Consider the following 17179-nt stretch of genomic DNA (forward strand, 5'->3'; position numbering starts at 1 on the left):
CCCTTGAGAAAGATACCATAACAGGAGGCCCAATTTTTGGAAAAGTGGAATGAAATTGCTGGAAGAGTAGATCCTGATATTTTATTTTATATATACATAAGTGCCAGTTCACTTATTCAGTTTCTAATTGTTTTAATCAAATGATTAATTCCTTTATGTACTTTTTTTTCTTTTTGGTTTTGTTTTTTATCACTGTTTTGCTTTGGATGAAAGAAACTAAAAAAAAAAAAAAAAAGTTAAGAAAAAAATGGGACTGTCACTGACAGTTCCCAGATGGCGAATATCTTACACAATAAATAGAGTGTAAACACAATGTCTCGGTGACTTGGGTCGCAGGCTCCAGCTGTTGAGTGAAAATGGCGTTGAAGACACTTGTAGGAATGAGTGAGTTTATCACTGGATTTGTTGTTTACTAATTGTGTGGTTAATGCTTTGTTTACAGGTTTTTTTTAGCATTCGACTTAAGTTTACAATAAATTTATATGTATAATTACCTTCATTTTACTATTTTATCGATTAACTTGTTGCTTTGCGGTTTTTTTTTTTTTTTTGCCTGAGATGCATATTATCAACTGGTGGTTTTCTGTTTATGATGTGGGTTTTCTTCAGAAAATTTTTTTTTAAAAATCATCATTAATACTGAAGTAATAAAATAAATTTAATGCAATCATTTCCATTATTTTTTACGGCCTCCTCTTTCGACCAATGTTGTTCGATCAATAAATCTATTTTCCGTGTAAAAAAATTTTATTTAACCCCCTCCTTTTAATTAGATACAAATTGTGATTTTAGTAGGGAAAAATATTAATTTTAAATAAATCTTAATATCTCTTTATATATTACCATTATGTATTATTAAATACTGTAAGTATATTACAGGAGAAACTTAGATAAATTGATGCAGGCAGAGCCTCTCGGCTATATTTAGAAACCGAAAATTTCCTGAGCTGGCGTAAAGTAGTAATGGAGGGATTTCATGATGCTGTTTCTTTTAATATATATTTAAAATTCGAACCATCTTCAGATTTGATTTTTTATTATTATTGTATTATTTTTATTTGAAAGGAATAATTGCGTTCCTGTTTTAAATAGTGTCACCGCAATCAGGAAGTAGCTTATTTAATGCTGCCGGGAAACTTGAGCAGTGACAAGTAACTTAGCATTATTCCATCCGTACATGGTTAAAATGCATCTGACCATAAATGAATTACTTGATAGTTACATTGAGCTGTAGCAGTCAGCCTTTGAGATTCCACGGAGAAAACTCTTTAAAAAATAATTCATTGACGTTAAAAAAACAAAGAAACAAATGTAGAATTGGCGCCTGTTTTGATCGTGTTTTAGCCAATCATATTATCCATGCATTTGTTATTAAATAAATAACAATTGCATGAAATAAAAACACATTAAATGAGAAATAGTTTCTATTTGCTTTTTCTTAATCATTTTGTAAAGGAAATATGTTGCTCAGCAATAGCAACAAGAAGTTGAAGTTTAATTTTTTTTTATAAAGAAATAAAAATATAAAGAAAATCACTATTGATGCTGATCATAGTCCTTGAACATTGGAAAATGTAAAATATGCTTTTGATAAGTTAATTCTAATAGGTCTCCATTTGGAGTAATAAATTACCAGACCTTAGCTGTTTTAATTATTTAATGGGTTAAAGGTGACCTTGACAGCATGTCTGTGAATGCGCAATACTGTAATTGCAATTAGCCAGCAAATTTGTTGTGCATTCTGCTGTCGGTTGCAATTTCAAACTTGTTAAAAATATATTTTTTTTCCATTGATATATGGATATTTAATGTATTGTAACTTTTGGTCCTTTTTAATGAAATATTAACTCTTTTTTTTTTTTTTTTTTTTTAATTTGCATGGCATAGGAGGATAAACTATCATTATTGACCAGGTCATTTTCACATTTAGGTCTTGTATAAATAGGATCTGATTTTGTTCAGTACTTTTATTTCACTTTTGAGTTGAATAAATGGTATTCTTAGATCACTTAGAACTTTCATTTAATCAGTGTTAAATGCGGCGTTGGAAATGGAAGGAGTATGTTATTCTCCAGTTCTGATGATTTAAAGAAAAAGTGATTAATTGACAATAATTGATGTATTCCTTAGTTCAATAATCACATACTCCTTATAGCTAATGCTCCATATTTTTAATTTTAAAATGATTTCTTTTAATTTTTCTTTAATGGTGATTAAAAAAAAAATTAATTTGTGATCTTAAATATAAAGCATAAGAACCTAGAGAGTACTTTTTGTATAGTGGAAGGTTGAGAAGTGAGAAGATAATACTTGTTGACACTGGCCTTGAATTTCTGTAGATTGTAATTTTCTGGATGTACCTGTGGAGGAACATTTTCCAAAAAGTAAAAGTACAAGGTATAAATGAAAAAGAAATGTTAGATTCACTGTTCAACTCCAAGCTCTGAGTTTGGAGTTGAACAGAGAATGGATTTTAACTAGTGGAGATATGTTTTTAGACCGCTTTGGAAGAGAGGGAGAATTCTAAATTTTAATTCAGAAGAACGGTGTCTATATCTAAATATTTATAGAAAAGGCATACAGCGGGAACTGAATGTCTGTGTGGCAGAGTGAAGTGAGTTTGTAAGAGATGGGTCATTAATAACTGCATTGCTCTCTCCTTTGGAAAGTCTAGGAAATTAATGCAGTTTTTGGGATACATCTGTCCTAGATGTGGGAATAGTATTCCATTGGTTTGGAGCAATTTGTACAGACTTAGTAGCTGTTTTCAAGAAAAGTAATCCCAAGAACAAAAAAGAAAACGTGATATGCTTATGCCAAGAAAGATTAGAAGTCATGGTTATCCAGTAAATGAGTGACTTTGAAGGGAAATTTGAGTTATCGAAGAAGGGCATGGGAGCAGCAAGCTTTTGGGAGAAATAAGGCAAGACTGAGTTTTAGAAAGATTGAAGTTAAGTTTTTCTTTCTCTGTTAGAGAATTGCGTAGCAGTTCTTAATTCTCTAATGGCAATTTAAGGAATAAATAGCGGATACTTGGAAGTTGAAGCTTGTGCAGAATAGGGTTTCTCCAACTAGAAGGTGGAATGGAATATAGCATACTATCATCTGCAAAACTATAGATCTGTTTCCACTTAGTGGAAGGTGGCCATTAATATACTGGAGGAAAAGAGCTAGGAGAGCTGAACTTGGAAGAGAAAAGCTTTGGAATACTAATATTAGTTGAAGATAGTCATATATACCATCACCAGCAATGAGGAAGCTACCCATAAAAAAAAAATAATAATAAAAATAAACTAAGATGGGAGCTTGTTTAGATCTTTATGCCAAACATTATCAACAACCTTAGAAATGACACGGGCAACTCTTTGAGTTTCACTGAATTTTTCCTTTGAATTTGTCCAAATATTAGTAGCATAGTTTCATAAATGGATTGAACTGAACGAATTCATGTTGCAGTTGTGTTTTAGGAGCATCAGCGATTAAGGCCATATTGCTCCATGTATATGGTCTGTAGATTGCCTATGTTCTCAGGTTGATTTTCTGTTTGCTGGATGAAAAATCAATTTCCGTGAGAAAAAACAATGCTACTCTTGTCTGAGACTGACTAACTCAGCCATGTTGTGAAAAGGGCCCATAATTTCCTCATGTCATCAACAGGATCTGAACTCGGGTTTCTTCCACCCAGTGTGGGGAGGACAGTGATCCTACCAATTGTGCTACCCACGAGGGCAATCAAATTCATATTAATGGTTATTGACTAGATGAAAGGTTTAGAGATGGCATAAGAGTTGCAGTTGATGAATTTCTCCACTACTCTGGAAAGAGTAGAGGTATGTGTAATGAGATGATAATTGGAACAGTTGGGTTTGATCAAATGTCCATGCAGAAAGAAAAATGCCACTGAAATAAAGTTTTAAAAGGAGATTTGCTGTGCTGGTTTTGAAAATAAGGGGTATTTTAATGTTCTAGATATTGACTGGAACATGTGCGTTGGTCAGCATTCACTCACACTAACAAGAATTTATAGATTTATTGAATGATTTTTCTACAGCAGCATGTTAGAGGCAACAAGAGAGAGTAGTACTCTTGTTGTTGTTATTTGGTTTTTAGGAGCATTAGCAGCTAAGGCCATATTGCTCTGGGGATATGCGGTGGTCATTTCTTGACCTTTCCGCATCCTCCGTATTTGGTGGTGACGGGCTCGAACCCCGGTCTAATCAAGAAGCGTGTGCTATGCACTGCTGCTCCTTCCCACCTGGCTACGGAGGCGCCTAGTAGTACTCTTAATCTGATTATCAGCAGTGATTATTCATGCAGTAAGAATCTACAAATAAAAGAACCACTACATGGCAGTAACCGGAGTGTATTGATAGGACATTTACTTAAAGATATAACTACAGTCAAGGGTAAAGGAAGGGTTTTTGCTTTTGTAAAGGTGATTATGGTAGTCTCAGGCAGTTTTTAAATTCTATATAGTGGGAGAAACTGATGTTACCATCAGCAAATTCTAAATGGGAAGTATTCAGCAAAAACAATTATAGAAGCTATTAGGCTTTTCATACCAAGTAAGAAATACTGTTCAAGGATTAGACTTAGACCTAAAAGGATGTCAGATGAACTGAGATGTGGCATCTCTGTCAGATGTGGCAGAGAATAAAAATGCATAGGATGCATATAAATTATCAGGTGATACAGAAGCTTATGGTAAATATAAACTAGTCTGTAATCAAGTCACAAAGGAGGTTAGGCAAGGTAAGGTAGATTATGAGAAGTCTTTGACAAAGGATGCAAAGACCTCTATTTGTGTAAGCACTAGAAGGAAGGGGATGAATCATATTGGCCCACTTGATAATGATGATTCAATTGTTCATGATCCTGCTTAGGTTGCTGGCAAACAGAATAAAAGTATTATGTATCTACATTAACACATGAGGATTTCTTTAGGGAAATGGATGCCAGAAGTTTATTGAACTAACAGGGTGCTAAATGATTTTCTAAATAATAGAAAGAAAAGTGGAAGAGTTAGTTAAACATGAGAAAAGCACCTGGAGTGGATGGGATTTATCCAATTATATTAAGGGAGGCAGAAAAGGAGCTAAGCAAACCCTTAACCATAATTATGAGAGCCTCCTTCAGGGGAAGATGTGAGAATGCATCCCTAATTCACAAAGGAGGGTCAAAGGGTGACACAAATAATTACAGACCTGTAAGCTTAACTTCTAATCCAGGGAAAATAATGGCATCACTGGTTAAAGAACTAAAGCAGGACCATCTAGATAGGATTGCAGTTATACTTGTCACGGCATGGGTTTGTTAAGGGGATATTATGATGCAGTCATAAAGGAACTCAAATGCAAAAAAAAAAATAATTTTGATATCATGTACTTCGATTTCAGGAAGTCTTTCAATAAAAGACTACTGTACAAATCAGAGCAGTGTGGCATTAAAGGCAAGTTACTGCTGTGGATAAAGGGGTTGAGTGGGAGAAGACAGAGTGGCTATCAATGGACACTACTCTTTGTAAACTAATTTAATTAGTGTAATCCCCCAGGATTTAGTGCTGGGCCAGTTGTTTTATGTTTTTATTAATGATGTTTATGAAGACTTATTGGGTTTAATGTCTAATTTTGCAGATTATATAAAGGTTGGCAGGGTGGTTAATAGTATGCTACTACAAGATGTAGAAAAATTAAGCAGATTGGCTGAGGAATGGCAATTAAAGTTTAACATTGACAAATGCAAAGTACTGCATACAGGTAGCAGTAAGCCCAGAGTAACCTATCAACTGTGTAGGGTATTATACTCAGGGTAGTGGAAAATTTAAAATGACCTGGGGTAATTGTATAGTCAGATGTGAAGTTCTCTGAGCAGTCCAGACAGGCTGTCAGGACAGCTCATTTGATTTCTTCAATGATATACAGGATTTTTTGTTACCAGGGATAAGGTGATTATCCCATTTAAGCATTGTTTAAGGCATTAGTCACATCTTGAGTATTGTATACAATTCTGGAGTCCTCTTGTTTATCCAGACACTACAAAGTGGGTGCTCTTACCAAATTGTAATGTCTGGAGATTAGTCACTTGTGGTCTGATTGAAGTGTTTAAAGCTTGAATGGATCAAGCAAGCTCAGTGCTGATGGGATTCTTCCTCTTGCTCAGACTACACACAAGGGGCATAAAATGAAATCAAAGGATGATTGAGAATAAATGTAAGTTTGCCTTTATCCAGTGGTAAGCTGATTGCTGGAACAAATTCCATCTGTTGTTGTGAAAGTTGATAGCTTAAATAATTAAGGAAGAACTGAACAGACTATTGGAGGAAACAAATAGGTGAAATGGGAGGTGTCTCTCTGTTTTTGGCTGATGCTGTATAAGCTTTCTTTCTTGCATCATTGCCACTGCTAATGCTGAAGTGTGGCCATTCTCTATCAACCAGGTTCTTAGCTTACAACTCTTTGCTGTTTATTAGAGATGATAACCCAAGTAGTTACAATAAATACACCAGCATAGGTTGGTTATAAGGTTATGTGAAATCTGCAGATAAGTGACTGTGACACCAGGCAGATTTTTCACTTTAAGTGATGGAATTTGACCAGGTAATGGAGGCTTGTAAGTGGTCAAACTAATATTTGAACTAGTGTAAAGGTTTAATCTGTTCTACTATATAGTATTAGCAAGGTTATGATGAGATTTGAAAAAAAATTGTTTTACTCTGGCTCAATGACTAGGTCAGAAGAGTTTACAGGTAATTATTTTGACAGCGAATACAGTCAACGACTGTATGTAGTAATCATATGGGCTTGAACCCTAATCCACTCAAATGTGTGTATTACTGTACCCTTGTGCTTGAATTGGGTATATCAGGCAGAAATTCATGCTTATACTTTGGCTTGACCACTGTGTCAGAAGAGTTTACAATTAATTACTTTGACAGTGAATACAATCAATGGTATTTAGCAGTCACGTGATCTTGAGCCACAGTTCACTCAAGTGTGTGTGTGCATTGCAGCATTTGCTAGAGCACTCTGGGTTGGGAGTATGGTATTTAGAGTGGACTAGTAGAATGGGTTGAATCTTGTTTTGTACTTTATGAAGTTTTGAAGTAAATTTTGCTGACACTATTGTGCCTAATGATGTGTAGTAAAAACACTATTAGAGCCACAACTTTGAAATTTGGAAAAAGAGTTTTTAGGCATTGAAAAGTAAAAGTTGAGGACTACATGTTGTCCTCAGCTCTTATTTCAATGAATTGGGCATAGGCAAACTAATGGAACAAGCTTAAATGCAGATAAAGTGAAACTTGGCAAGCAAGGTGTTGGACAAATCAGGCCCTACTGTGGGCCATCATGGAACAGGTAAATACATGGGCTATGTTAGGGTAACTAAGAGTAAGAACATCTACATTAATGCTAGAGGCATTGTGAATACATTTAAAGTAAGATAAAGAACCTGATTAAGTTAACAAATGCAGATATTGTAGGGATAGCTGAGACATGGTGTTACTCAGACATAAGTAATGCTGAATTTGAATATAGTAAGTACAATGTATACAGGAAGGACATAGTGTTGATTGTCAAGCAGCACCGTGGGTTCCCCAACTCTGCATTTGTATACTCAGTGTCGCAGTACAAGCTTTGTCAAGGCCAGAGATAGTGTGAGTTAATGTTGGTCTGCGTAGTATAGTGTTGGGTTGCATTGGTCTGTTGTTCCTCGACCATTTAGATGTAGGTAGTGGGGCACCAGATTGCCTGCCCTCTGCTCTGGGAAGGCAGGCTGGGTGTAGTAGGGAATAGAAAGTCTCTGGCAGGGCAAACCCTGGATGATGTCTGACCTTGCCAGGTAAGGTCAGACATCATCCAGGGTTTCAGATGAAGATAAAGGTGAATGATAGGAAGGCTTTCAGCCTGAAAATAGAAAGTTAAGAGATAGAGGGGCACCCCTTGGAAGGAGAGGAGCCCATCCTCCACAGGGGAGTAGGGCTATTAAGAGCAGGAAAAGATTTGTGGTGGTAGTCTACTAGGCAAAAGCCTGGGATGGGAGGTGGGGAAAGGAGATGGATTGTAGGGCCAGGGCACCCTATGTGGGAAGGAGATCACACTGTGGACATGCAGTGCTTCTCTGTTAGTAATCCCACACCAGTCAGACCAGCTGAAGCTGGTGTCAGAAAATCCTATGTCATACCTCATAAGAGGGGACATGGCATTGGTGGGGCAGAAGGGATTTCCTTGTAGATTGCTCCCACTGCAGTCTAATTTGAGGGAGTCAGTTAGAACCACACACATTTTACATGCACTCAGCCCAGTTGCACACGTGTCATACTTACAATTACTCTTCCATCCCCCTTGGGTGCCTCCGTAGCCAGGTGGGAAGGAGCAGCAGTGCATAGCACATGCTTCTTGATTAGACCAGGGTTCGAGCCCGTCACCACCAAATACGGAGGATGCGGAAAGGTCAGGGAATGACCACCGCATATTCCCGGAGCAATATGGCCTTAGTTGCTAATGCTCCTAAAAACCAAGTAACAAACAAACAATCCCCCCCACCCTTCTTTTAATATACATATTTTGAAGCAGTCTGAAAAACAACATATAACATAACTCTCTCATACATTTATCATCTTACTTTCATCATCATGCAGACAGACAGGACATGGGTGCCACCTAAATATAACTAGCACCAAGACATCTTTTTATTTATTATTATTATTTTTTATACTAACTATTCATGTGGTCATTGAATAGTTTACACAGATGACCTGACATTCACTCACATTTATATAATTTAACCTGCAAGAATAGTTAATATATATATTCAGGGTAATAGACAGATAATATATTTTTGTGGTTAGACATATAAAATATTTATAGACATTTTATATCTGGAAAAGTGTTACAAAAGAAAATGGTTGAAATCGTACTGATGTAATCTCTCAATCACATCCTGCAATGTGAATGTGATTGAGAGCTGCAAACAAGCATAGACTGCTGTTAATAGTTCTTTCATACACCAGAGTATGAAAAGCCCAAGCCAGGAGCTTTCCATCATGTCCAACAATGTGGATGTGACGGGGCTGTCATACACACTATCACTCAGTGATCTTTCATATTCCAGGAATGAGATACCCAGGCAAGAGTGCTCCATCACATCTGGCAATCTGGACCCAATAGAGTGCTCCAAAGATTGTCATGTACACACAACTGTCATTTACACAATATGTACACTCATGGAAAAGAAAATGCATACTAGACACATATAAACATTCTTATACACCTGAACTTGAACCACTCATTTCTTAAAATCACAATTATTATTATTAATAATACACATTTATAACTACTAATTTATAACTGATATTACATTTTCACAAATGGTTACATCTTAAATTATACATTCTCACTTGGTGTGAAATACATTGTAACAGGCAAGCTCATTTGGGTTAGTTGCTATCAGCACATATGACAATCAGGTAAGCATAATAGTCTAGGGGTTCAGTCTGGTAGTCCTAGCATGGTTGCTTCTTCTAGTCTGAAACTCTGAGCAAACTCAGAATGCCATGTAATGCGTTTCATCAAAGATGAGTAGTTGCTCATCTCTGTGGTTTGTAGATCCAGTCTTGGACCTAAGCCTGCATCTTTAGGATCATAAAGGGATTCTTTTATGATCCTAAGCTCCACAGGTACACTTAGGATCCTGGTTGAGACCCAGTTGGTACAACTTTGTGTGCAGGGTATCATGCCCTGTTAGCAAAAATGTAGTGTAGAGTCCTGGAGCCAACTAGGGGGAAGCTAGGGTTACTTGAGGCAAGAACCTCCAGGTGAATTCCCCTTTAGGTGTCTGTTCCCACCTACTCTGCCATTCTGGTAGAATGTATCTGATATTCTTTTTCTTTCTTATTTGATATCAGTCAAGGTTTATGGATTACCATAAATCCATAAGATTTAGCTGTTGGGATTAGCTTTTTTGAGTCTGTAGTTGAGTCCTCTTTTAATTATAAGTCCAGTGTTCCCGCACCTGATCTGCATTGTTCCTGCCAGGACCTGCAGATCAGGTGTACTGACAGTGCAGCATGACCTCGTGATGGTTAAGGGTATAATCCTCTGTTTGGAATCTAATTTTTTATGCTTATAATACCATATGCCGGGAGAAAGATTGCTCTTATAAATAAGAGAAAGTGACTTTTTAAACCCCAGTCAGCATGGCTGATTCTAGCAATAATTCCAGCATAATTCCTGACTTTTTTGACTAAGTGCACAAGATGTGGATAATAAGTTAACTTATTGTCAAATATTATGCCTAGATATTTGATTACTAGGGCTATTATTTTACCTTCTATTTTAATCTGTGAGCATCTATTCAAGTTACCTTTTAATAGAATTGATTTGGTTTTACTGCTGGATATTGTTAGTTTGCATATACTGACCCATTGCTGGAGGTCATCAGCCATTTTCAATCCACTGCAGGATGACTGCCTCTTCAGCAACTTTCCAGTTCCTTTTTGTTTTGTGCAATGGCCATCCATTTACTACCCACGAACTCGTGAATTTCATCTGTCCATCTCAGTTATTGTCTTCCGGGTTTTCTTTTAGCTCCTCTTGGATACCATTCTGTTATTTTCTTAGTCCATCTGTCATGTCTTTGAGATATTTGTCCTGCCCACGACAACTTCAGTTCTTTAATTTTGATAAGAATGTCCTTTATTTGTGTTTTCTCCCTAATCCATGTGTTTCTCTTATCTAACAGTCTGATCCCTAATAATTCGTTCCATTCTTAGCTGTGTAGTTCTCAGCTTCTCTTCCATTCTTTTGGTGAGTGCCCAAGTTTCACTTCCATAAGTCTTGTTTGGGAACTTTTTATTCTTCTCTTGACTTCGTCATTTATCATTATTATAGCGGCGCATTATAGCCTTAGCTGCTAATGCGCCAATAAAATCCAAACCAAACCAATCATTATTATAGCTAATGACTTGTTCCAGATAAGTATATGAATTACCTTTTCAATTACTGCTCCTTCAATGATTATATCCCTTTTGTGGCATACTTATTTATCATTACTTTTGTTTTAACCATATTCATCTTTAGTCTGAAATCCTGGGCGCCTCCGTAGCCAGGTGGGAAGGAGCAGCAGTGCATAGCACACGCTTCTTGATTAGACCGGGGTTCGAGCCCGTCACCACCAAATACGGAGGATGCGGAAAGGTCAGGGAATGACCACCGCATATTCCCAGAGCAATATGGCCTTAGTTGCTAATGCTCCTAAAAACCAAATAAGAAGAAGAAGTCTGAAATCCTTACCAACTCTGCATAACTGATTAAGATTTCCCTCTAATTCTTTGGGATCATGGCTTACGACCACAATGTCATCTGAAAATCGTAAGTGGTTTAGGTACTCTCCATTCACATTGACTCCTTTCTGCGACCAGTCTAATCTTCTGAAAGCTTTCTCAAGGGCAGCAGTAAACAACTTCGGAGATATTGTCTCCTTGTCCAACTCCTTTCTAAATTCCAATTTGCTGGAGGTATTGATTACTAAATTGGTATGCTGTTCTAAAACAGCCTATGTTGGCCTTGAAAAGCAAGACAGTCATCAGCAAAAGTGATCCTGTCAGTTTATCCATCCTCAGGAATTCATCCAGTACCAGGTTCCAGAAACAGTGACCCAGCACTGAATCCAGGAGCATCCTTTTTGTCACTCGTATAGTGATGCACTTATATCTGGTTTTTATTGAGGTCTGTCTATTCCCGAGATAGTCTTGCATAAGCTGGTATGTTTTGTAGTATTCCAGCATGTTGCAATCAGCAAAGTATGCTGTGCCACGACACATTGAAGGCTCCTGCAAAATCGATTGATGTTTTGACTAGATAGTCCATGGCCTCCTCTGTGGAGCATCCCTGTTTAAATCTACACTTTGTCTGGTTGTAAATTGGCATTGAGGTATTGAGTCTGTAACCTGAATAGTATCAGCCTCTTCATTACCTTGCCTAAAACTGGCAAAATCATACAGTGGGCCTGTATGATTTTGTATCTGTTGGTGGTTTTTCTGGATTTTTCAGGATTAATCTTATGTTATACTTTCCTTGAGTTGGGGGAGATACTCTTTTATAAACAGTTATTGTACAGTTGCAATAGGTGGTGCAGATAGCTTTTGGCCATTTCTATTTCAGTGAGATCATTACCTGGACACATTGTTTTTGGTTTTATCTAGTGCTATGGATAGTTTCTCTAGGGTGAAAGGGGTCTGTCTTCAGATTTTAGTAGCTGTTTTTTTCAGTGCATATAGTGGACTGGTCTTGTATAAGGAGGTTTTCATTTACTAGAAACAGTGCATCAACAATATTGCTGACAGCAGGGGTGTTCCTAGGATATGTGGTGCCCAGGTGCCAATCACAATTTTGCATAGTGGCAATTGAAATTTGGTGCCCACTTTAAAATTTTCTTTATATGTGTATGTAAGTTTCATTTTTTTCAGGTGCCCCTTGAACGTTGGCACCCAGGTGCCGTGCAACCCTGGCACCCTCGGAACGGTCTGCTCCTGGCTGACTGTTTCCTCCCAAGTTTTTGTAGCCTGGCCGACCTCGGTGTTAATGATATTTACCACATCACCTTTTGGCAGCTTGTTGGTAATAATATGGTAAACCACACCCCGTGGGTCAGCATTATCATTGGTACCAACAAGCATTTGCTAGGATTCCTTCTTTTTCTGTCTTAAGGCTTGTATACTGATTCCTTAAATTCCAGAAAGTTTTCCTTCTGGCATTTACCTTTACTGGTGGCCAATTTGTTCTGGAACTCTGGAAATGTTTCTTAGCCTGGTTAACTCTTCACTGGAGAATATCCAGCCCAGAGCATCACTGGGGAACTGCATATGACCTTGGTTTTTATTTCTCTCATAGAGGTACCTGTAGCTCTGCTAATGGTTTGTTAGTTTGTTGACCTGTTGATTTGGATGCATTTCATTATTCCTTTCTTATCCCTGAAAGGAGGGATCCAAGGGTTTCTTGGTATCTCTGCCAGTTAGCTTTTTTGATGTTATATCTGATATCATATATTTTGGGGGGGGGGGGTGATGCAGTTGGCACACCAGCTGAAAGGTCTGTGGTCAGATGTAATCCAGGACTCCTGCACATACCAGTTTGAATTTGTGCGGTATCTCTTGTTACTATAGTAGTCTATCACACTTTCATGCAATGTACTTCTGTGTGTTGATAGATTGTGGCTGGTTTAGGACTTGTAGTGAGGTTGTGGCTATGAAATCTTCCAGTTCCTACTCATTGAAAGTTCCTGATCTGTCTGGAATATGGCTGTTCCACATTGGGATCTGAGTTTTTTTTTTTTTTTTTATGAAAACCCCAAACACGAAAAGTATCAAAACCTATAGTACTTAGTACCGTGCATGGGTTGAAGAAGTATGGGGGGGAGAGGGATGCCGGAAATTTTGCTCTAGAGACTAAACATGGGTTTCACCACTTCAAGCCTCCAATAAGCAAAGTGGTGGTATTTCACCGGTTGATGAAAGTCATCTACCACCTATCTGAATCTATTGATATAAGAATTATACAGGAATTTTTCTAGCAGGGATAAGGAGGTGATTATTCCCTTGTATAAGGCAATGGTAAGGCCACATCTTGAGTACTGTATACAGGTCTGGAGGCCTCATTTCAAGAAGGATGTAGAGCTGCTGGAATGGGTACAGAGAAGGGCAACAAGATTAGTAAATGGAACAAAGGGTTGCTCTTACGAAGAAAGGCTTAAGTTTTGCAAATTACAGAGTTTGGAGACTAGGCACCGGCGAGGTGATCTGATAGAGGTGTATAAGGCTTTGAATGGTTTGAGCATGCTCAATGCCAATGGGATTCTTCATCTTTCTCAGAATAATCACCTCAGAGGGCATAAATTCAAATTGAGGAAGGACGGATGTCGGATAGATGTGCGGAAATTTGCCTTTGGCCAGCGGGTGGTTGGTTGGTGGAACCGACTTCCATCACTTGTTGTTGAAGTTGATAGCCTAAACAAATTTAAAGCTCAACTGGACAGGTATTTCGAATGAACGGAGGGGTGAAATGGGAGTGGTGTTTTTTTTTTTTTTTTTTGGCTGATGCTGAATAAGCTTGCTTTCTTGCATCATATGCCTATGCTAATTTTATTTCCAGGAAGCTGGCTTAGAACTGTTTCAAGGTATTGAATAGAAGGGGGCTATGCTTTGGTTTGGTCTACGTATTGATATGGTATGGAAGGATCCCAGAAAGGATGTAATCTGTGTACAGACTGCCAGTGGGGTATATAGGCTATTTATCTTAGTAATTGTAATGTTTATTTCTGACTACTATGACTTCCCACATAGTGGCTGTGGGGGCTTCAAAAATTCTGTAGTTTGCAGGATATCCCTGAACCCTGCCACCATGAGTGTAGTTTTTTTTTTTTTTATGTGAACCCCAAACAAGAGAGGTATTAGAACCTATAGTACTTAGTACCGTGCTTGGGTTGGAGATTGAGAAGATGAAAGAAGATATTTGTTGACATTGGACTTGAACTTCTGTAAATTGTAATTTTCAGGAAATACATATGAAGGAAGGTTGTTCCAGAAAACGGCAGTTGAATGAATAAATGAGGAAGATGAAAAGTTGGTTCTGTGGGTTTGAAGTTGGACAGTAAATGGCTGTTGGCGGCACGTGTTCGGACTGTTTTGAAAGAGAGCGGGAATTATGAAGCCAATTCAGAAGAACAGTCCCATGGAAGTATCTGTAGAAGAGGCATGCAGCAGAAACAGTAAGTCTATGAGAAAGTGAGTGGAGAGACTCTGTTAGAGATGAATCATTAATTAACCTAACTGCCCTCTTCTGAATGGAATCAAGAAGCCTGAGAGAGGTTTTGGGGGCACCACCCCAGATGTGGGAACAATATTCCATGGCAGGGCGGATTTGCGATTTATACAGAGTGAGCAGCTGTTTGGAAGAAAAGTAATGCCAAGAGCGAAAGAGAAAACCAAGTTTTTTAGATGCAGAGGAAGCAATATTTGTAATGTGCTTGTGCCAAGAGATTAGAAGTCAGGGTAATCCCCAAAAGAGATATATCATTTTGCCTAGAAATCAGAGTGTCACTAAAGATAAGCATAGGAGCAGAAGAATCCTTTTTGCGAGATAAGACAAGACCTGAATTTTAGAAGGTTTGAAATCAACTAAGTTGTCTTTGCCCCACTGGAGAATTATCTGAAGATCGGCATTTAAGGAATTGGTAGCAGATTTTCGAGAAGTTGAAGCTGATTGAGCAGGACAAGGTTTCTCAAAACGGAAAGTGGAATGCAATGTGCTATCATTGGCAAAACTATGGGTAGGATTTCCAGTCAATGGAAGAAGGTCATTAATATACAAGAGGGAAAGAACTGAACCTTGGGGGACACTGGCATTAGCGGAGAAGTTAAAGACAGAGAGCCATCTACCATCACCCTCAGTGAGCGATCAGAGAGAAAACTGGATAACCAATTACTAAAAACAGTTGGCAAACCATAAGATGGAAGCTTGTTTAGAAGACCTTTATGCCAAACACGATCAAAAGCCTTTGAGATGTCAAGAGCAACTACTTGTGTTTCACTGAACCTTCCATTGAATTAGTCCATAAATGGGTAACATAAGCCAGAATATCACCAGTGGATTGACACTGACTGAATCCATACTGGCGATCGTTGATCAGACGGAAGGTTTCTAGGTAGTTTAAGAGTTGGCAGTTAATTGATTTCTCCATTACTTTAGAAAGAGTAGAAGTAATTGCAATGGAACAATAATTGGATGGGAGGGATTTATCACCCTTTTTAGGAACTGGCTGGATATGAGCAAATTTCCAAGCAGAAGGAAAAACGCCTTTGGAATAAGAAAGTGAAAAAAGGCGGCAAAGAATAGGAGTAAGTTCAGGAGCACAGGTTTTGAGAACAAGTGGAGAAATACCATCAGGACCTGGAGCTTTCTTAGCATCAAGATTCATCAAAATCCTTCTGATATCCTTTTGACGGAAGACCACAGGAGGCATTGAATGGAGTGTGTTGGAATGGTGGGAGGTGTTTTACCAAGATCATTAATATATAAGCTGGAAGAAAAATGGGATGCTAGCAGGTCAGCTTTATCCTTGGCTGAGGTGACAACAGAACCATCTGGTTTGGACAGAGGTGGGAGCAGAGATGGGCAAAAGTTGCGGCCAATAGCTTTGGCAAGAGACCAGAATGCTTGGCTACCATTAGGGCAAGAAGCAAGTTTTCTACTCTTAGCCTGTTCAAACTCTAGTTTGGACTGATTAATGACTGCTTTACAATTGTTGCGAGCCTTGGTGTAGGCAGAAAATGAAACTGAAGAATTAGAAACAAGCCAATTACAATATGCAACATTCTTCTCTTGAACAGCCTTAGCACATTTATTGGAAAACCAAGGTTTGGACAAAGGACGAGATTTTAAAGTGGAATATGGGATAAAGGATTCCATTCCTGCAAGAATAATTTCACTGACATGATCTGAACAAACGTTGACATCAGAAGTTTTGAAACAGTAATCCGACCAAGGAAAAGAAGAAAGTCTCGCAGGTCATCCCATTTTGCATTCTTGTAATGCCAAACAACACGAGCTTGGGAATAGCCATGAGATAAAGGTTCCATTGGAGAAGAGACAATCACCAAGTTGTGATCTGAAGTGCCTAAAGGACCTCTCACTTCAACCGTGTACTTAGAAGGGTTGTTTGTGAGAAAAAGATCAAGCGTATTGGCTGTATGATTAGGATTGTCCGGTATTCTTGTAGTAAATGAACAGTCTGTGCTAGGTCATTAGTAATTGCAACAGCCTCAGCATCTCTACCTGCTGGGTCGGTGTGACTAGAAAATGGAAGCCAGCTGGAGTTGTGAACATTAAAATCACCAAGGAAAATTACCTCACTGTTAGGAAAGTTAGACTGGAGAAAGTCAAGTTGCAAAGAGAGGAAGTCAGAGCTCCAAGTGATTAGTGGAGTTGGGAGAACGGTAGAGACAACAGATGAATTTGACACTGAGGTAGAGATATTTTAAGCCAGAGAAGATCAAAGAGAGGAGATTCCAAATTTCCAAGTCTCTGACAGGGAATATCAGAACAGACATATGTGCAAGTACCACCTTTTAGGTAGCTGCCAATGCGCCATAAAAATCCAAATCAAGCCAAACCAAACCACCTTT

General features: G+C 38.2%; 1 protein-coding gene across 1 annotated transcript in view; it reads left to right on the top strand.

The window, feature by feature from the left end:
• The first annotated feature begins 332 nt into the window (after positions 1-332).
• LOC150083908 (protein ROP-like) overlaps positions 333-17179 on the top strand; it is a 124597-nt gene continuing 107750 nt past the window's right edge. The window contains exon 1 of the mRNA XM_090374949.1: positions 333-384. Within this exon, the coding sequence (XP_090231075.1) occupies positions 357-384 (28 nt within the window). The 5' untranslated portion in view covers positions 333-356. The remainder of the gene's footprint in view (positions 385-17179) is intronic.

The sequence above is a fragment of the Mastigoproctus giganteus genome, chromosome 6, assembly GCF_048544385.1.
Source record: "Mastigoproctus giganteus isolate SK-2022 chromosome 6, ASM4854438v1, whole genome shotgun sequence".
NCBI classification, from domain to species: Eukaryota; Metazoa; Arthropoda; class Arachnida; order Uropygi; family Thelyphonidae; genus Mastigoproctus; species Mastigoproctus giganteus.